Here is a 22,227-nt window from a genome sequence, read left to right as displayed (position 1 = left end):
AGTATATTTTTATATGAAATATACTATAAATATATTTACTTTTTTTAAACAATTTATCAACACATTTAAATAATAATATACATGTATTTATGCACACATACATGCATGCATACATACACATACATACACATACATAGATACATGCATGCATACATATACATACATATATACATACGTACATGCATACATGTATATATACATACATATATACATACAAACATAAATACATAGATGCATACAGTTATGGGATGTCACCAATTTTGCACCCGAGAGTGAAATAACCTGTAAATGACACAAAACAACACATTTGGAACCATGTAAATATTTTTTATTACATTTCATCCGACAGGTCCATGTAAACCTAGACGGTCAAATCATATTTGTTTCCGTCACAAAATAAGAGAACAAATAAATTCAGGCAACCAACTCTTGGTGAGCAGCGTTGCTGATAACTGACACACACCGTCGCGGAACATCTCCATAAAGCTGCATTCAACAAAATCTCTTAAATGAAAACTCTCTGTGGCCTCTCCTAAAATACTGTCCTTATATTCTTTAAAATAACCTTCTTTTTTGCACATGACACATGTCACAACAACTTTGATTTTTATCAAAAAAACACAATGTCCTTATCCACATTTGTTTCTTTATACATTAGCACCAAATTAATATTATCAACGTGTGAATAAGTAGCATTTATTACCTTTTTTTCCCTCCAAGTTTAACAAAATAAAATAAAACTCTCGTTACCATGTTGAAGCGAAGGTGAACTACAAAATGTACGCAAATTAGCAACACATGAGCACAATTGTCGAAGCATATAATAATGTCATTTACTAATAAATACACAGTGCAAGCAGCATTGTTTTTCTTTTCTTTCTTTTGCAAGTACAACGTCAGTTCTATGTACGGAGCGCTATTGCACACAAGCTTTATCTAAAGCAGCACTACTGGGTTCCAACAAGGCGGAGCGCTGATGCAGCAGCGTCACAAACACCCAAAGAAAACAACACAGAACGAACCAAGTTTGAGATACTCTGGGAAAAAATTTGCGTTTATGCATATTTTAGTTTCGTGGGGATGAGATCATGTTCTACCGTATTCCCTCGCTCACTTACTTTAAGTGCATTTGAATTATTTGGCACTAATAGACTCATAAATGTAAAAGAATATGGTTTACTATGGTAGTTGCACCACTTCATAGAAGTATCATGAAACATGATCAACTGGCGGTCAATTCAGTTTCATAATCAATATATTTTTCTATTGCGTGTTCAGTAATTTGAAAATAATGAAGAGGACATTTTTTTTAAACTAAAAATTAAAAATCAAAATCATTACGTTTGAACAAACTAGATTTAGATAAGGACTAAAAATACAAATAAATGTATGTGTGGGAAAAAATATATATATTATTGTTGATATTTATAATAAAACCGGATCATTTCTATACTTAATGACATAAAATAGTGCAGATATGGTATGGCTTGGTGAAAATGTATTTGCAATTTTGATGGTATTTTGCTGTGTATATTATCTCACAAAATATGGATTCCTTTTTAAATACATTGAATTAGCCATCATTTTTAAGAGAGGGAAGATGTCTTTGGTACTCAACCTCCACACTTGTTTAAAATCAATTTTAACATATACTTTATCAGGTTGATATTTTTTTTTACTTCACTATTTAATAAATACAATTAGTACATTCAACATTATGAACTAGAAATGATGGAATAACTGGTGCAGGCTCCATCACCACTGACCTACTCTGGTGTTATCTTCTCCATGTGCAAGACCATCTTGGATATTACCAAAAGAACGACCACCACACTGACACGCCCCCACACATCGGGGGGCCTGGACCATCGCGGCTTCTTTTTTAAATTAGTCGACAACGACACAAAGCCCTTTTTTCATTTCAGCCGTTGAGTCACGTTGGCTAAGGCAACAGCAAACGCCTGCACAGCGGAGAAAGGGTACTGGAAATCCAGGATGTAGCCATTCCCATCGATTCGGCCAAACTGCATCACCTGAGAAAGACGGGAAGGTATTAATTAATTAAGACATTAATCAACGCACAACAAACAATTATTGTTGATCAAACCGCCAGTTGTTTCCTTATTTTTCTAGGATTTTTAGAATTTTTCAAATTTCTTTTTTTAATCCTAGTTTTTGTAATTTTATAGTTTTTGTAAAACGTTAGAATACTTTCTAATAGAAAAAGCTGAAAAAGCTAAAAAACAACTCATATTTGCCATTTAAAAAATGTGTAAAAAAATGGTTGCAATAAAATATTCTGTAAATCATCAAAAAAGCTGTTTGAAGGACAACATAGAATATCAGGAAAAGAAATGCAGGACACACTTTTGTTGTAAAACGTTAGAAACCTTTCTAACAGAAAAAGATTAAAAAGCTGAAAATAATTCGTATTTGCCATTTTTGTTTAAAATGTCAAATATTCTGTCAATTATTACAAAAATATCAGTTTGCTCATGATTTCAGCTAACTAGAACTATTTCATTGAAAATATAAGTAGAACAATTTCTAGAAAAAATCCTAGAAATTTTTTTTTTTAAATGCTGAACACACATTCTTTGCAAAACATTAGAATACTTTGTAAAAGGAAAAGCTAAAAAAGTTGAAACTAATACATATTTTCCATTTAAATAAATAAAATGTACAGAAAATATTCTGTAAATCATCAAAAATAACCTTTCGCTCATGCATTCAGCTATTACTTATCGATGATTTAAAATGTTCTCATTACCTGTCGACCATCCAGCTCAATCTGAAAGTTCTTCGCCGACTCCTGTGTGACACGCCCTCCGAAGTCGAGCTGGTAGACCTGCGTGGCTTCGTTCCACAGCGGCTGCTTGTTGGCCATGACGTAGACGAATCCCTGGCTCCCTAAACTCCGGTCCTCTCTCTCGTTGGCCTTGCGGCACTTTATCTCCTCCAGCTCGCTCGCCATGCGCATGCTGCGCTTGTTCTTCCAGCTCTTCTTGCCGCTCTGGTTCTGGTTCATGAGTTCGTCGCCGCTGATGAACAGCTCCGGCTCGCTCTCCGAGCTGTCCTGGAACTCGTTGGTGGTCCTGCTCATCTTCTTGGCCTTATTGGGCTGCTCTCGCTGCCCCTTGGGCTGCTTCTTCTTCTCCCTGCTGCCGAGCCGCGGGCTGGAGATGAGCGTGTTGAAGTCGGAGAGCGCGCGCCCTTCCTTCCTCGATTTGCCCTCGGACACGGCGGTCATGTTGGCCTCCTCGGCCCGGCTGTCCAGCCTTTTGCGGCTCTTCTTGTTGAAGCGCTCCGCCTCCTGCGGCGCGGCGGGGCTGTCGTGCAGAGACGACGGCTCCGGGAAGTTGTTGGCCGACTCCGCCGGCTCCTCCGAGGAACTTTTGGACGGCGGCGGTGGCGGGAGCTCAGTGGGTGGAGGAGGAGGCGGGAGAGGCGGCGGTGGGGGCGGTCCGGAAGGAGGGGGCGGCGAGAGGATCGGCTTCTCTAAAATCTGATGGGTTTTGGTCGGGAGGGGAGGCGCTGGAGGGTCTTGCATGGGGGGTGGGCAGGGGTAAGGGTTCCAGGGATGGAGGCTGACGGGGTGCAGCTGAAGTCCGGCACATGAGCTGGCTCCTGGGTACATCGGAGGGAGGGGGCAGCAGGCTAAGTTGGCCAGACTCGGAGGATACCCTGGGGGCAAGACCACGTTGGGTTCCTGCTGAGAGAAAGGGGCCGAGCCAACTCCTTCGCTTGGCGGAGGGTTCTGTAAGGTCTGAAGTTGAGGACCACAGTGACCAACACTGGGGGGGAAAGGCGAGAGAGATATCTGGTAACCAGATGGGAAAGTCAGAGTGCCCGTGGTCTGACTGGTCGGAGGTTTAGTCGTGAGGACGAACGGTAGCCGAGTCATGTCCAAGTGCTGAGCTTGACTAAGGATGAGCGCTGGCGGTTTGTGAGCGCCCGGCGGATGAGGACCGAGCATTGTTTGTTCTGGGGTGAGCCAGAACTCCTCGGTGGTGGAGGTGTCCCACTGGTACGGCGGAGGGCGTTTAACCGTCAGACTGACGTCGCAGAGGGTCAGCTGGCGTACGGCCTTCTCGAGGTGACACTGCTGACTCAAAGTCTCGTCTTCGCTAAAGGCCGAGTTGACGTAGACCGTCCGGTCCCTGCTGTTGTCCACGGCGCTCAGCAGACTGTACGACGATTGCGACGCCATTGGCGATGTGCTCTTGGAGTGCACGATGATGGTGCTGTGATGCGTCCCTTTCCCCGGCGGGAAGTCCTGCCTCACCACCGTGCCGCCCGCGATGCCGCTGCTTGTCGTCCCGCCGCCGCCAACGCTGACGCTGGTGCCGCTACTGTGGCTGCTGCACTGCGTGCACGTGTACAACGCCGTGGGCACCCTCTGCTGGTAGGCGAGTGCGAGCGCACTGTTCATTTTCGCCTTGGTGGGGAGGGTTCTTGAGCTTTCCATCATCTGCGGCGCTTTGAGCGCCACGTCCCTGCGGTCACGACGGAGAGTGGCGTGAATCAGACTGCTATCGACTCTCTGGGGCGGAGGAAGCGTAGCAGTCGCTTGATTGGCCGGATCAGGGTAAGGGGGAGGGTCTCCGCTCGGTATGGAGTATCGCGGGACGGAGAGACGACTCAACGTCGCCGAGCTGTAGGGAAGCTGGATTTTCTTATTCTCGGAGGATGTGACTTTGAGCGTGGCCGAGCCTCCAATGCCGTGGACGGCGTACGAGTTTTGGTTGCGGACGAGGCGCCTGCGCGGCCGGCAAACCTCCTCCACGTTGCCGCTGCTGTCGAAGGTCGTGATCCTTTCGTAGCCCAGAGGTGTCGGGTACTGTAAAGAGGCGGGGTGAAGTGACAGCTCCTCCTTCTTCGGGCACGGGTCCGGCGACAGGACGCTCGGGCTGTCGCAGTTCGTGACGAGAGTTTGGGCCGTGGCGACGGCCGTCAACGTCGCCGCAGATGCCGCGGTGCCCGGGTACGGCGGAGGAGGATTCACCTTCCGCATCTGAATCTCCATAGCGCCATCCATTTCGATGAAGGGAGGTAAAGTCCGCGGCAGACTGGGCTTCAGAGTGTGCGCGTGCTCCCCCCTGAACCCGGGCTCAGTTGTAGGAGGGGGAGGCAGGAGGTGGATCTGGTGCAACGAAATGGTTGGGTAACCGGACGGCGGAGGGGGCAGCATCATCTGCATCTTCAGCTGCTGCTGCATCTGTTGGTGCTGCCTCTGCATCTGTTGATGCTGCTGCTGGATCTGTTGGTGCTGCTGCTGGAGCTGCTGCTGCTGCTGCCTCATCTCCTGGATCTGCTGGCGGATCTGCTGCTGCTGCTGCTGCATCTGCTGCTGCTGCTGCTGCATTTGCTCGTGCTGAAGCTGCATCTGCTGCTGCTGCTGCTGAATCTGCTGCTGGTGGTGGAGCTGTTGGTGCGTCGGGTTCTGCTGCAGCTGTTGGTGTTGCTGAACCTGGTGTTGTTGATGCTGCTGCTGCTGCTGCTGGTGCAGCGTCTGCAGCTGCTGCAGCTGCTGCTGCTGCTGCTGCAGCTGTTGGTGCTGCTGCTGCAACTGCTGCTGCTGCAGCTGCTGCTGCTGGATTTGCTGCTGCTGCTGCTGCAACTGCTGCTGCTGCGCTTGGGACTGATGATGGTGCTGCTGCTGCTGTTGGTGGTGATGCATTTTCTGCTGCTTCTGCGTCTGCATCTGCTGCGACTGCTTGGACGGCAGTTGGCGAGGCTGCTGCGAATGGGGGCGCTGCGGCGGGAGGTGGTGGGGCGGAGGAGGGGGAGGAAGAGTGCCGGGAAGAAGAGGACCCATCTCCAGCCCGTTGAAGATCACTTGGCCAGGGTTGGCGTATCGAGCCGGCACCGGATACGGCGATGGAACCGCATCCTGCCCGTGATCCGGAACGGGGACAGAGGCTGCGGCGGCGGCTACGGCGGTGGATGTCGGGTTGGTCAGGACATCCAGATGAATGTTCTGATTGGCCAGAAGAGACTGAACCAGGCCGATGCTCTGAGTTGGAGACATTGCCTGAGCCGCGCTGTGGATGGGAGCGATGGGGATGTTGACCGTACAGGAAGGATTGTCTCCTGCCACTCCAGACGGCCCCATCACTTTATATTTAAAAACACACAAAGGAGAGCCGAGTTAGCAACTTTTAGCACACAACTTTTTCTCATATCGTGCTTAACCTTCAATCACACCTGGTAGGTCGTCCTCATCCTCGCTGAACACATTGGTGTTGAAAACAGGAAGGCTCATGAAGTCATGGGAAATCTTTCGCACTTCTGGAAGGTAGATTGTCATCTGTCTCGGTTGTAGGTGAAGCAGACTCGTCTTATAGATGACTAAAAGAAAAGTGATGGTGACTGTTAAATTCATCCCGATGGTCAATGGGGATCTGCATATCGTGTCTTTGGTGATATTTACCTGCACCGAGGTTGGCCGGGAGAAAAGAAGCAAGTCCGACAATTTTGAATTTTGTCCCCCAAATGTTGGATGTGACTTGAGCGAGGTAGTTGTGCTTTGAAGCAGAGGACATTAAAAGACAGTTATTGTCGCGACAGGTATTTCTGTGCAAATATATCGATATCCTCTTTCCCAGATAGACACAACGGCATCGTCAGCGAATGGGCGGAGCTTCTCACCTCGGTGATCCCATCCATAGAAAACTCTCGACGCGTCAGACTGGGAGACCGAACCGGAGGCTTCTTCGTCGGTAGGCGTGGTGACCGTTGGCCTTCCTGGTTGACGCGCAAGAGTTTGGGCGATTTTCTCGACTCCAAGTTCATCCTTTGAAACAAAGAGGTGTACGTACAGCTGTCAATCATCTTGAAATGTGGTTTGGTTAATGTTACGGTGGATGAAGCCGACTCAACCAGCATGAGGAGATAACACGACTGATGAAACACCTTGTCGACCGGTTTCCTCGGGATAACTTTGGCGACTTCTTGCCGACCCACTCGTCGCTCAACTCGATGTCGCTTGAGTCGGAGCAGTTGCAGCTGTCAGTGTACGAGATCATGGGGTTGACACACACCTCGTCTGGAAGAGAGGAAGTTGAGTTTGAACTGAGGCCTCATTAAACTACCCCGAGCATCAGAATAAAAAGAGTAAAGTAAATAAGCTGCCAGGTCATGGTCCAGGCTATTCCTGTATCCAGCCGGAGGCCGTGTTACATCAGAGGAGAACAGTCATGCACTTGTTCTTACGCAGAGTGAATTTGCATAATGATGTGTGACCTTTGACCTCTGAGCAAGTCTGCTACCATTGAGAGGGTCAAATAGTATTCTTTTATTCTTTTTTATCAGTCATTCAAAAGTTCATCGTTCATTTCACCTCTTTAAATATTCATAGTGCTTTCTAGCTACATGTTTGGCCGTTGAATATTAAACTATATATATTATTAAACTATATATATATATTAGGGCTGTGAAACGATTAAAAATTTTAATCAGGTTAATCACAGGTTTCTGTGGATTAATCATGATTAATCACATATTACCGATATTCTCGGTATATTTTGTGAGAACATAGAGATTTATGACAGAAGACGGATATATACATTTATACATTCTTCTATACAATGGTGCTGCAACTCTGCAGTTATTTAGCAGTTTTCTTCCATATGGAACATTAATACATCTTCATCCTAAACAGAATGTTTAACCCTCCTGTGACCTTTCGGGTCAATTTGACCCCATTCAATGTTTAATGTTGGTGTTCTTTGGGGTCAATTTGACCCCAGGCTGTTTTTCACTGTGTCAAACATAGAAGAAATATCAACTTTTTTATTTATTTAAAGGGCTATTTAGGTAGTCAACAAACAAACATAAAGTACCTCACACTTAAACTTGGGAAGCAATATTAATTCTAATAATTTTCTGGAGGTTTTAATTGCTGGGGTAAAATTGACCCCGAGGGTAAAATATGTTAGTAAATGTAAAGGTAACAGGAGGGTTAAACAGAACATTTTCTCTTGTTTGTCAACCATTAACTCCACCATGATACAATCTAAAGGCCTCTAGTCTTCCTCTAGCAGCTGCTGAGGCAAACTGACTGTGTGGGTTTTCTTCATGAACTGGGCCGTGATGAAAGGGACGGCGGGGACACCGCTGCAAAGCTGAAACCTCACCGGCCCGGACAGGTGGACAGATTGACAAGTGACTTTTTTTTTGCTCGGTCCCGATGCGCGCGCACGGAGCTCTGTGGCGCGCAGGACGGAGATCGATAAGTGTTAACGCGACGCGTAGAGACAGAAATGACATGCTGCTGTGGAGATACGATCAACAACAGACGTTTAGTTTAATAAAAGAACAAAGACGTGCTCTAGAGAACATGTCAGGGGGCGGGCCAATCTTTTTAATGTCATGTGATCTACCAACACTACGCCGCGATCGACGTGTTGAGACCCGTGATCTACAGGAAGTAAAAGTCGTAAGGTTTCCGTAGGTGAACCAGCGGAAGGATCATTACCGATGAACAGACCGTCTGCATGAGAGCGGACAGAGTTCGGGGGGGGGGGGGGGGGGGGGGGGTGCTAGTGACTTTTCATGCGCGCAGACCGGCATCTGAACTCTGCGGCGACCGCGATCGACATATTGAGCACCCCTGCATTAAAACATTGGTGCAAGTGACTTTTTTTCCGTCCCGATGTGCGCGCACATGCCGGCATCCGAGCTCTGCGGCGCGCGAGACGGAGATCGGAGTCGTGTTAACGCGACACGTAGAGACAGAATGACATGCTGCTGGAGAGACGACCAACAACAGACGGATTGGAAGCTCATTCTGCGCATGCGTTAAATGCGTTAAAAAAAATTAACTAGTTAAACCTGTAATTTAATTAACTGAGTTAACGTGTTATTTTTCACAGCACTAATATATATATATATATATATAACATTTAAGGGCTTTAAAAAATATATATTTTTTAAGGGCTTTAGCCAAGCCAGCTGTTTCCCTTAGCGCCTTGCTCTAGTCTCATATTTAGCATATGAAGACAGAGCGGTGCCAATCTTTTCATTTAACTCTCGATGAGAAAGCATATTGCACAAACTGTCCATGTAATTTAAAGAATTGTGTTTTATTTTCTAACCCAATCCTCGTGCTATCTAGCCATGAGGATAGTTTTAGCTCTAGGAACTGTTGTCTTGAGATATACGTCTCTGATATAAGGCTGTATATGTTGTGGTTTCTCTGGATAATCCTCTTTGAAAACACAATTTACTGGAACAAACATAGTCCCGAATAAAAGTCTGTGTACCTGCTTTGCTGTCCATCTTTGGATCCATGATGACGAACTCGGGCCTTAATTTACTGATGCGCCTTCCTTTGAGGATGGGCACCAGCCCTCCTAAGTACTCCAGGTACAGAGTATAGCAGGGTCCGCCCGTCTCGGGGCTGTCCTCCGCCCTCTTCATGGTGCAGTGGAGCCTCTCGTTGCCGGCGGTGGGATAGCTCACAAAGTCACGGATGTTGTTGGGGTCCGGGATCGGGGGCTGGAACAAAGAAGAGGGTTCATACACATGTTGGCCAATGGATTTCTATGGCTTTACTATAACTTTTTTATGACTTTTCTATAACTTTTCTATACATTTTCTATGACTTTTCTATAACTTTTCTATAACTTTTTCATGACTTTTCTATAACTTTTCTATAACTTTTATATGACTTTTCTGTAACTTTTATATGACTTTTCCACGACTTTTTAATTTTACTTTTCTATAACTTTTCTATGACTTTTCCATGACTTTTCTACGGCTATGAAAACACGTCTCAATCAGCAGTTATCAACGAGGTTTTTTTTACTGCACACCGATGATTAACCGGACATCAACGCACCTTGATGGTGGGTATGAAAGCGGTGGTGACGTAGGAGCAGAGCAGCGAGGGCATGTTCAGCTTCCCCACGTCCTTCTCCTCCCGCAGGGCGCTGGCGATGCCCTGCTGGCATAAGAGCTGCAGGCTGGCCACCCGGTGCTCCACGCGCACCACGTACAGCGCTGGTCCACACGCCAGGAACAGACGGGAGTCTCTGTGACCCCAACAGATGGTGGTGATGGGTCTCTGGAAAAAACAGAGAAAAAAACTGTCAAGGAACAGTAAAAATAAATCAGTGAAAAAACTGTACAAAACTGTGAACAAACAGATACAGGAGAACATTTCATGCCCACTGCTATAAAACTTTATAATAAATCACCTCTGGCCAAATCCTCCTCAAATTGAAAATCAATAAACCACCGCTGTTACTTTATACTTTAGAGACACTGTATAAACTTTCATTACTTTTTTTTTACATTTTCATTTCAAAAGTAATATTCCATGCCATTTTATTTTATTGAATTGTATATTTGTAAAAATAATGTTGCTGCTGTTTCAAGAAATGTCCCCCTGGAGGATGAATAAAGTAAAATCTAATCTAATCACCTCTCTCATACTGGTTCGTCTGTTAATCCTGTTTGTTTTTTTAAACTTCCGAATCCTCAAAATAACAACGTGTACGTGCATAGTGTATATAATTATATTCTGCACTAATCCTGCAACTTACTGTAGTAAAATCTAAGACGTCTTTTTTATATTGTATAATATATACTGTATATATATTTAGATGGGGGTGATTGGTCTCTGAAGAAGAAAAAAATAATTTCACAATAAAAGCCTTTCTATAGTAATGTCTGTATCTATTGATCACCTCTCTCATGCTGGTTCATCTGTTAAAATAACAATGTGTACATGTATAGTGTACAGAATTATATTCAGCACTAATTCTGCAACTCACTGTGACAAAATCTAAAATGTCTTTTTAATATTTATCTTGTTATTTGTATATTACATGTGTGTGCAACGAGAGCGTAAACATGTACATTCTATGTATGTGCCTAAACATCTGCCACATCCCTCCTTTTTTAAATAAAGGATGAACCTGCGCCGGCGTTTCCAAGGTGTAGATGTGCTCTCCCTGGACGTTGTAGAACTTAACGAGGGCGTTCCTGGTGAAGGAGGAGCAGGCGGAGTCGACGGGCGGCCCGTGTCTCTCCATGCCGGCCACGGCCAGGAGGTCTCCCTGGGAGCACCACTGGGCCTCAACATCTGTGGAGCGAAGGAACCGAAAAAAACCTTCTGTGTTATTATCGGGCATATTATCACCACAACTGATGCGACAGCGTGTAGCTCTTTACCTTTCAGCCCCGAGCGGATCACGGCGGGCGAGAGGTCGTCGTAGTTACTCATTAAGCTGATATCTCCCGATAAGAAGGTGACTGTCAACAAAGGCTTGACTCTCCGCACTTGGAACCACCAAAAAGAAAGCAAGGCGTGTTAGTTTTCCAACAGGTAGCACCAGGTCATATCAGTGGTGAGGTTTGGCTGTGTCTGACTCTATATATTTAATTTACTCTGCATACTTTTATGTCCTGTGTCTCTGACATGATGTTTTTATTATGTCCATTTGAACGAATTTCTCTCCCTTACTTTATTTGCTGTCTGTTTTGAATGTGTGAGTCTTCTTGTTGCATGTCTTATTCGTACTTGACAACGTCTAAGAGGATAATCACTATTCTCTCTTTTAATTGTTTGTGCACCCATTGGAAAGAGTAAATATTGTACATGTTGTGTTTTGGGGTTTTGTTTTATGACATCTGCCTCTCGGGATTAGATGAAAAATAGACTTTTGGCTCATAATTTAGCACATTTACAGAAATGTTTTTATTAATGTGCACCGTCTGTCCCTTATCAAATAAACAGACGAGGGAAAAAAGAAGCTTCTGGAGGTTTTGTGGATGTTTTGTGGATGTTCTCAGGATGATTTCTGGATATCTTGTGGTACCTAGAGGCAGAACGTTGTCGTCGGAGTCGGCGTCGCTCTCCGTGCTGTCCTCCACCAGGAAGTCGGGGCAGTTCCAGGACATGCTCACGATCCCATCGGACTCGTGCAGCAGAACGTGGGCGAGCATTCGCCCGTGACAGTCCATCACGATCACCTGACCGTCCGCAGTACCGAACAAGACCTGAGGGGGGAGCGGTGTACATTAAAACATGAGGAGATGGATCCGGATCATCAGATTCTAGTGCTGCGAGAAATCCCTTTTATAAATTAGTGGATTTATCTTGTATATGAAACATGTAAAGGAAAATAATCTCACTCCAAGTGTATTTTTTCTCATATAAGATAAGTCTTTTTCTCTTTTTTTACGACAGACAGACAGTTTAAATAATACAAAATGTAATTCATACACATTCAACCAGGAAAAGTGTACCTGCGGATTATATAAATGGTTTTATTTTGTATTTGAAGCATTTAAAAGAACTATAATCTCACTCTAAGTGTAATTTTTCTGTTTAAGATAACTATTTTTCTGTATTTTTTATATATATATATATTTATTTTGATTTTACAAATTCACAAGACAGGATTTTGAGCATACAATACAAAGGGAAAGGAGAAATAAAAGGGTAAACTAAAAAACTGAAAAAATAGATAAAAAATAATTTGAAAAACCACATCACCAGTCTAACATAAGTAAATTGTTCTGTTTTTTTACGACAGACAGTTTTAATAATACAAAATGTAATTCGTACACCTTCAACCAGGAAAAATGTACCTGCTGATTGAAGACTGCTGCAAGAAATCCCTTTTATATAAGTGGATTTATCTTGTATTTGAAGCATTTAAAGGAACTCCAAATGTAATTTTTCTCATTTAAGATAATTACTTTTCGACAGACAGATGAAATAATACAAAATGTAAATCATGCACCTTCAACCAGGAATCGTGTACCTGCTGATCGTCGGGCGTCCAGATGCCGCAGCTGATCTGACTCTCCAGGTTGATCTCCGAGGACCAGTGCCTCTGGCCGCTGACCGAGCCCACCAACACGAAGCCGTCCCGGTACGCAATGAGAGCTTGAGTGCCGTCGTGTGACCAGGTGAAGTCACTCACCTGGATGGAAGAGATGTTCACCTTCAAGCTCCACACGTGTGTATACAGGACACTGACATCAAGATACTGTAAATCGGAAGTCGTTATTTGCGTTGTTAAGTACATTACAGTTGTCTTTTAGTATAATTAAAAAAACGTCTACCTGGGCTCCTCTGTCGTTCACCAGCTCCACAGACCATCGTCCTTCATACTGGATCCACACAAAAATACCTCCCTCCATGTCGCAGGTGGCGAGCTTCTGAAAGGGTTCATTCCAACGCACCAGCACAACCTGCAACGGCAACAAAATATCCAAACATACCGTTTCTGTTTTTCGCATACGCAGGTGTTCTCCTGCACGGAGGAATATTGATGATTCATAGAGAGCGTGAGCACGTTGCTAAAAAAAGCTTTTCAGGCTGAATGTCCCTCTCTAAATACACTGCAGCTAGGAGGAAGGCGTTCCTGAGGTGCCACGGGAATCCGACAGACGTGAGGTCACGGTGACCTTGACCTTTGAACACCAAATAATAATCAAACCATCATTTGAAGAAATTCCCTCAAGGCGTTTCTGAGATATTACTTCCTGGAGAATGGGACAGACAAACTGACATCCCATAAACATTCAACATTATGATGCCTGTGGCCACTGCAGCCGCAGAGGCATTAAAATATGCATTTTACAAAGCGTTCCAAGAAATAGAGATTATGAAATAGATTATTACATCTTAATCTGCTCTGAATTTCTTTATTTTCTTATTTTTTTTCTCATCTTCTATACATAACTAAAAAATTCAATGTGTGTTTATAACGACCTATAACTCTCTAGATTACTATATTTTAATATTGTATGCATGTTTATTTTGTCTTGTTATGGTCACACGTGCTATTTAGTTATAGACTGTCACATAGTTTTCGATTCTTTTTCTACTTTTTTATTTACATTTTAAGAGTTGTAATTGTTGACTTTATTTCTATTTTACCTCTTTTTTTATATTACTACACAACCTTTTGCTGCTGCAACAAGCAAAGTACCCAGAGTAGATTGTGGAAGCTGTATCTCATAATTATATTTTTTACAATATATAATATTATATATATATATTATAATTTATGTATTGTCAAAAACAGGAAACAATGTTGTTAATATAAGGAAAAGAAATGATAAAAACAGAGATAAGAAAGACATTAAAAAAACATGTAAGCTTAGTTTAAACTATTTAAAACATTTAGCAAAATAAATACAATTGTTATTGCTGTAGTGAAATCCAGACCTCGCTGTTGTGTCCCCGCAGATTAAAGTTGATCCTCTGCGGCGTGCTCCTGTCCCTCCTGCAGTGGCTGGACGTAAACGTGACCCCGACAACCCCCCTCCCGTTGCCCGTGGCCAGCCAGCCCTCCTCGTAGTACCGCCGCCGGCACACGGGCTTGTCCTTCTCGCTCTTGGGCACCCGGCCTTTCCACGACAGGCACAGGATGTTGGAGTCGCTGCAGAGGATGGGGCCGTGTTCCACGGCGGCCAGCATCCCTACTGAGTGGCCGGGCTGGTGGCGGAGCACAGAACATATACATGTTATATATATATATATATATAGCACTTTTTTGGATCATAAAACCAGATTTAAATGTTATCAAACAAAATATACTTTATAAACTGACTCATGTTCGGGACATTTTGGGATGTGCACCGCTCAACAGGAAGTTGTGTCACAGTCTATCTGGTCCCTCCTCTCCAGCCACATTCCCTCTTCCCCCAGGCCACTCTCCATCCATCCATCCATCTATCCATCTATACATCCATCTATCCATCCATCCATCTATCCATCCATATATCCATCCATCCCCCTATCCATCCATCTATCCATCCACCCATCTATCCCTCCATCTATCCATCCATCCACCTATCCATCCATCTGTCCATCCATCTATCCAGCTATCCATCCATCTATCCATCCATCCACCTATCCACCCATCTATCCATCGATTCATCCATCTTTCCATCCACCTATCCATCCATCCATCAATCCATCCATTCATCCATCCATCTTTCCATCTATTCATCCATTCATCCCTCCATCCATCCATCAATCCATCCATTCATCCCTCCATCTTTCCATCTATTCATCCATTCATCCCTCCATTCATCCATCCATCCATCTATCCATCCATCCCTACGTTCATCCATCCATCCATCTATCCATTCATCCATCAGATGTCTGACTTCCAGTACTCTCCCCATCCCCCGACTTCCCCACCCATCTACACCCCTGTTCCAAGGACGTATATATATATATATATATATATATCCCAGGAACAGGAATAAATACTCTTGCCTCCACACTAAATGATCCTCTCCTTCCTTCTGGCCCCTCCATCTGCTGAGAAGATGTGTGTGTGTTTTGTTTTTAAAGCCTCGGCTGTTCAACGAGCCTCGTGGTGAAATTATTCTTTCAATTACTGTCACAATGTTTTGCTGCACATGGATATGAATTTCTGAAATATGCTCAGAAAAAAATGGAAATGTTCAGCTGGGCAAACTTTAAAACAACAGAAAGGTGTGTGTACATGATTGGAAAGCCCTCTGAGGGGAAATTGGGATTTTGGCTGCACAAAATAAATGTAATTGAATTAAATTGAAAAGGTCAATGGACCTTCTGCTGGGATTTTCCTGGTTACCGAGACAAAGGTGGATTTAAACATTAAAATGAAATGAAGCTGAATAAACGATAAAAAGTTGCATCCATTACTTTCTTATATAAGTCAATACATATTCAGATACTAATGGGCATGGAGTGAACAGACCTCGCTGCAGTGAATCACTGAATGTGCCCTTATCTAGTAAAGTGTTGTATGTTGTTCTATTATTCACTGTGGAGCAGCTCCAGGTCCCTCGATGACATCATCACCACAATCTGTCTTCTTGTTTGTACAGATTCACCAAACTTAAAGTATTATTAAGTATATGTCAATTCTACTTTATGGCAGATATGAAAATAAATCTAAAAGCATTTTAATGATGCGTTCTTTGTTCATTTGTGCATTTATTTACTTTTCTTTCTTACTTTTCTTGGTATTTTTTGGCCTCTACAATAAAAAAAAAGTAAAACATGTTTGGCTGCGGCCGACTGGCCCGTTTGTAAGTTTAATATAAAGACATACCTCATAGTTCCTGGACATGTTGAGTTAAAAATCCTCCATAGCTAGAGTCCATATTTCCATTCAGCTGGTGATGCATTGAAGGGTAACCGGCCGCTCTGCTCCCGGTGCTCACGACGCCATAGACGAACAAGTCAAAGGCACCGTGCAGCCAGATGTTGTCCAGCTCTGTTCATTCAAATCAAACAGATGTGCACTTCAGGGTCTCGAGGCTTCCTTCGATGTCAGTGGCCCGTGAGTCGTGTAATCCTGTCAGGAAATAAGAAAAAAACACCATTTATTCAACAACAATCTTATAAGAGAGTGACAAGAGAGGTGGTTCTTGCTTTAAAAATAGCCGCGCTGTCATTCAGTGCATCAACCTTGAAACCCTCACAGTTTTTCATCTCCCGTCTCGGTCTCTATGCAACAGCATCACTGCATTGGAGACATCAGGGCAGCCTCAGTCTCCATGGGTACTGAGGCTGTCCGTGCACGTCTGCCTGTATAGGCAACTCCATATATTCTCATTTTGACATTAAAAAAAGACCATCAACGCATTCTAATGCAGATACTAAGAAGACATAAGGAACATTTCAATACAAAAAACGGTTAAAAACATATATATGTATGTTTGCCTCTTGCTTTTTGAAGAATGAAGATTCCCAGCATCCAATAAAAAGTCGAATTTAAAGACCCATCGTTTCCTCTGTGAAGGTTCCTCTCTCCTACATAATTATTACATTATTGCATCTCTCATTCAAATGCGTCCTGCAGCCGCATGCAGCAGTCTGAGTGAGCCACTGCTGATGAGACCGATGAATATGGAGGAGGATGAGGACGAGAGGGGGGGGGGGGGGATCAATAAGTGCATTAATCATCAAAGAGGTTAACAGGACGGACATTATGCAGATGTTCATACTGTACCTGACACCGCTGGAGAGAGCAGTTGATCCAGAGGCGGCGGCGCACAGTGCGGTCGTGTTGCCAGGCTGGCGCACTTTGGGGTTGTGGCTTTAAAACGGGGGGTTGCCATGAGGCAGAAAGCACGTAATAATAGACCCAGAAATTCAAAATTCCGCACTTCAAAACACACACAACACGCCTCACACACACCACACCGAGGGTAAACATGTACAGTGTAACCACGTTGTGCTATATTGTGATATGAAGCAAAGGTTCACGTGCCAATGTGAGCCGAACTAGAGGTTTTCGCTGCTCCTCAAAAGGGGGTTTCTATCAAAATGGCAACCTGGCAAGGCGCACCCCATCTGTGTAATGTAAGTTGTAGTGACATTCTAGACCTTGATGTGATGAATGTGCTTGTGACTGGCTGTCCTTCCTGCCACAATGTTAAGTTTTATTAATTTATAACTCATAATTGTCCTCTTATTCCAAAGCATGACATCATATTCACTCATTATAAATAAATAAAACTCATTCTATTGTTTTATTGATGCACAAAAAGCACAAGCATTGACTAGAATCAAATCCATATGACATATTTATTGTGATATTAGCTCATACATGACCATCTCTAGCACAGACTCTCTTCACTACATGCATCATGCATGAGATGTACTTTAAAAAACTACAGAATATGAGAACTGCAATTATTCGATTAATTGATTAATCAGCAGCCTCCCCAAGGTCCTAGTGCCCCGGGCATTATCTTGTTAAGTATGATGATAGGCTCAGTAGGGGCGAGATCCCCCTAGCGACGCTGGCACTCAGTAGCACTTGCCAGTAGTTGCCGCAGCTACTCAGTGGCACTCACTGGCACTCAGTGGCACTTGCCAATAGTTGCCAGCAGATTTCCTTACATTTATAAATGTAACTCAGCAACACTTTATTTTTTTAAAGGGTATCCTCCAGTTAATTAGAATCTATATAGTTGTACTGTGGTGCCATCCAGTCGGAAATTTGCTAACTGTTAAAGTCTGTATAGAACATGAATCACTGAAACTTGAATTTCTTTACAGTTTAAAGACCAAGCACGACAAATTCATACCTGATCCTCCAGTGTTAAACTTTAGACTAACAGTGGCATCTCCTCAAAGTAGAATTTCATGGCGGTATAACAGTATGACATGGTAAAACAATAAATTATATATATATATATATATATTTTTTTTATTATTAAAGAAAGGCGGGTACATTATACATATCATGGTATATAAGTGTTATATATTACGAAGTGAAACGTAGTAGCAAAACAATATTCAATATAGTACAGCAGTATTGTACAGCAATATTGTATTGCATATTGTAAGTAAGTCTAAAAAAATACATTATCTATGCAAGTCTGTGGCACTTGCCACAGACTTTCCACAGAGTTGCCAGTGAGTTGTCACTGAGTTGTCGCTGAGTACTGGCACCGAGCGGCACTTGCCACAGACTTGCCACTGAGTTGTCGGTGCCAGTGATTGCACTCGCCCTCTCTCGATAGGCTACCGGATTGTAATTTGAATGGGGAGAAAACATAAAAAACTGATTGCATGCACATATATATAGCATGTTAGAGTTATAAATAACTTGTCCATGTGACAACATATATTTGGGGGGGGCTGAAGAACCCCTAAAATAGGTCTAACGACGCCTCTGGTTACAGCCCACATCTATATATTGTAGAAGTTGCATTAAAACGCAAAACACAATTCCTCAAGTTGAGCACACAAGTGTGTGTCTCGTTTATTTCGTATCACAAAACGAATGACCACAAGATGGCGCTGCCCAGATACCAAACCCGCATGGGGCTCGACGTCACCAACAGCAACACAACACTTAAAGGGACCGTGATCCCGGAACAGTCACACCGATGTGTGTGACTCATTACATTAATAACTGTGTAAAGAACTACACCAGGAACAAGGGTGAATTATGATATCACATTCACTACACACGTCCCCCCAGAATTCACCAAATAAGAAAAAGATCATCGGCGAGGTGGTCGTAGTAACCGGCCAGCACGGCTGTGCTTTACAGGGGGTCGAGGAGACACTACTGTGGCAGGTGTACCACCATGACATGGGTGTGGGGCATGGCGTGTGGGAGTTTTGGGAGGGAGGGGAGCAGGGGGTGGGTGCAGAGCTGGAGGACGCCCGCGTCGTGGGGGCTGGGCCAATTCAATGGGCCTAGCAACGTCCAAATGAGCTGGTTTGAGGCGGTCAATGGAGAGTCGCTCCAGTTTACCACCCATGTCCACCATAAAATGTTTGTCTCCCGTCTCCAAAACCCGGAATGGGCCCTCGTAGGGCGGGCGTAGCGGTCCCCTGTGAGCGTCGTGGCGAATAAAGACGTATTCAGCCGTCTGAAGCCCAGCGGGGATGTGAGACTGAGGGAGGCCGTGATGGGAAGTAGGGACCGGTGCGAAAAGCCTCGCATTGTCCAGTAGCGCGGCCCGCTGGAGAGTGGCAGACCAGGGAACGGTGGAGGCGGGAACAAAATCCCATGGAACCCGCAGTGGCTGGCCATAGACGAGCTCCGCGGATGAGGACTGTAGGTCTTCCTTCGGTGCAGTCCTGATGCCGAGCATCACCCACGGGAGCTTGTCGACCCAGTTGCTGTCCTTGAGGCCGGCACGAAGAGAAGCTTTCATGGACCTATGAAATCGTTCACAGAGTCCGTTAGCCTGCGGGTGGTATGCGGTCATGCGGTGGAGTTTCGCCCCGAGGCTCTGGGCCACCGCGTTCCACAGCTCAGACGTGAACTGCGCGCCCCGGTCAGAGGATATGTCCGAAGGGGTGCCGAAACGGGCAACCCACGTGCCGATAAATGCCCGTGTCATCTCGACCGATGCCAACGATGTCAGTGGCACAGCCTCGGGCCAACGGGTGGTCCTGTCAACCATGGTCAACAGGTAGGTGAAACCCTGAGAGGAGGGCAGAGGGCCAACCAGATCCACGTTAACATGGTCAAAACGCCTCTCTGGCACCGGGAACAACTCTAGCGAATCTTTCGTGTGGCGGTGTATTTTGGCCCGTTGGCACTCAAGGCAAGTGGTAGCCCAGTCTCTGACGTCCTTTTTGAGGCCTCGCCAAACAAACTTCGCCGCCACCAGCCTCTGTGACGCTTTCGAACCGGGGTGGGAGAGACCGTGGATGGCATCAAAGACGCATCGTCTCCATCCCGTGGTGCCGGTTTCTCCAAAAACCACATCCTCTATTTTCAGACCTGTAGTCGAGGTCTTCAGGATGTGCACGTCTGGGTCTGTGGTCTGATCCGCTGCCATGTGGCTGTAATCCAAACCAAGATGGACTGCCCCTGCCACCGCCCGTGACAGGCAGTCCGCCACCTGGTTGTCCTTACCGGCCACGTGCTGTAAATCCGTGGTGAACTCGGAAATGTAGGACAGATGACGTTGCTGGCGGGCGGACCACGGCTCGGCCACTTTGGCCATGGCGAACACCAGCGGCTTGTGGTCGACAAAGGCGGTGAAGTGCCGACCTTCCAGCAGGAAACGAAAATGTCTGATGGCGAGGTAGAGACCCAGCAGCTCCCGGTCGAAAGTGCTGTACTTACGCTCGTTAGCGCGCAGCTGGCGGCTGAAGAAGGCAAGCGGCTGCCAGGCCCCGCCTACCCACTGCTCGTAGACAGCACCGACAGCGTAGTCAGAGGCGTCCGAGGTGATGGCGATGGAGGCTGTGGCTGAAGGATGTGCCAGCATGGTGGCCTGCGCCAGGGCTGCCTCAGTGTCAGCAAAAGCCTTGTCCCTGCCCTCAGTCCAGTCCACAGCGTGCGTGGGTTTACCTTTCAAGGCCTCGTGCAAGGGCTGCATGAGCTGAGCGGCTCGAGGGATGAAACGGTGGTAAAAGTTTACCATGCCGAGGAACTCCTGCAGGGCTTTCACGGTGAGCGGGCGGGGAAACTGTGTGACCGCCTCCACCTTTGATGGGAGAGGGACTGCACCATCCTTGGTGACTCTGTGTCCCAGGAAGTCGATGGTGGAGAGACCAAACTGGCACTTGGCAGGGTTAACAATCAGGCCATGTTGGTTGAGCCGCTCGAAAAGTGTTCGGAGGTGCGACAGGTGCTGAGATTTGGACGTGCTCGCTACCAGAATGTCGCCCAAATACACAAAAAGAAAAGGCAGGTCCCGTAAAACAGAGTCCATGAGGCGCTGGAAAGATTGGGCTGAGTTTTTAAGGCCAAACGGCATCCTTAAGAACTCAAAAAGACCAAACGGCGTAATCACTGCTGTTTTTGAAATGTCCCGTGAGTGCATGGGCACCTGATGATAGCCCCGGACGAGGTCCACTTTAGAAAAAATCACCATACCGGCCAGGTGTGCTGAAAAATCCTGTATGTTCGGGACTGGGTATCGGTCAGGTGTCGTTGCCTCATTAAGCCTCCGGTAGTCGCCACATGGGCGCCAGCCGCCACCAGATTTGGGGACGATGTGAAGGGGTGACGCCCACGGGCTGTCGGATCGGCGGACTATGCCGAGGCGTTCCATGTTGGAAAACTCAGCCTTAGCCACGGCAAGCTTGGTCGGGTCAAGGCGCCGAGCACGGGCGTAGACGGGTGGACCAGTAGTGGCGATATGGTGCTCCACACCATGCTTCACGGCCGACGCAGAGAAAGTGGGCTGAGTGAGTGCTGGAAAACTCGCCAGTAAACGGTGGAAGTCATCGGATGGTGAGAGCATGCTAGACAGTCGTATGGATTCAGCACCGCTGAGCGTGCACGTATACGAGCAGAACGTAGCAGCGTCGATCAAACGGCGGTTCTTAACATCCACCAACAGTCCATGCGCACACAAAAAATCAGCGCCAAGGAGGGGAACGGCGATTTTTGCCGTGACAAAATCCCAGCCAAATCGACGCCCTTCGAAACACAAGTCAATGTACCTTATTCCATACGTGCGGATGGGGGTCCCATTAGCCGCTTCCATCGGGGGGCCATGGCTGTCGGTCGCCATGTCCAAACGGGATGCAGGCAGGACGCTCCTCTGTGCACCCGTGTCGCAAAGGAAACGTCATCCGGAGATGCTGTCACGGATAAAAAGCAGCTTGCCTACGTGGCCGACGCTCATGGCCACTACTGAGCGCCGGCCCTGGCGTTTCCCAACCCACCGAAACTGCATGACGAGCGGCATTTAAGAGCCTTCGGTCCAAACTTCTCGTGATAGCTGCACAAGCCTGAAGGAGACTGCTGTGGGCCTGAAGACTGC

At 45.7% G+C, this 22,227-nt stretch overlaps 1 protein-coding gene across 1 annotated transcript; it reads right to left on the bottom strand.

Moving 5' to 3' along the window:
* Nucleotides 1-312: 312 nt before the first annotated feature.
* tulp4b (TUB like protein 4b) lies at nucleotides 313-16,160 on the bottom strand. The gene is made up of 15 exons (XM_056427139.1): nucleotides 16,080-16,160; nucleotides 14,195-14,464; nucleotides 13,084-13,212; nucleotides 12,780-12,941; nucleotides 11,829-12,009; nucleotides 11,182-11,289; nucleotides 10,926-11,092; nucleotides 9,845-10,069; nucleotides 9,267-9,501; nucleotides 6,916-7,048; nucleotides 6,652-6,796; nucleotides 6,434-6,527; nucleotides 6,208-6,351; nucleotides 2,771-6,117; nucleotides 313-2,033 (listed from the first exon to the last, which is right to left on the bottom strand). Exons 1-15 carry the CDS (start codon nucleotides 16,095-16,097, stop codon nucleotides 1,917-1,919), a joined length of 5,475 nt encoding a protein of 1,824 aa, XP_056283114.1. The 5' UTR covers nucleotides 16,098-16,160; the 3' UTR covers nucleotides 313-1,916.
* Between the last annotated feature and the right edge of the window lie 6,067 nt (nucleotides 16,161-22,227).

Source organism: Pseudoliparis swirei, chromosome 11 (genome assembly GCF_029220125.1).
Source record: "Pseudoliparis swirei isolate HS2019 ecotype Mariana Trench chromosome 11, NWPU_hadal_v1, whole genome shotgun sequence".
NCBI classification, from domain to species: domain Eukaryota; kingdom Metazoa; phylum Chordata; class Actinopteri; order Perciformes; family Liparidae; genus Pseudoliparis; species Pseudoliparis swirei.
Note: the sequence above shows the minus strand (reverse complement) of the source record. Positions and strands in the feature narration are given on the sequence as shown.

Coding starts and splice junctions, on each gene's coding strand:
- tulp4b (XM_056427139.1), bottom strand. Junction 7,049..9,266: donor AAAGATGGACAGCAAAGCAG/GTACACAGACTT, acceptor CCTCTCTTCCAG/ACGAGGTGTGTGTCAACCCC. Junction 6,118..6,207: donor GGATGAGGACGACCTACCAG/GTGTGATTGAAG, acceptor TTAAATATAAAG/TGATGGGGCCGTCTGGAGTG.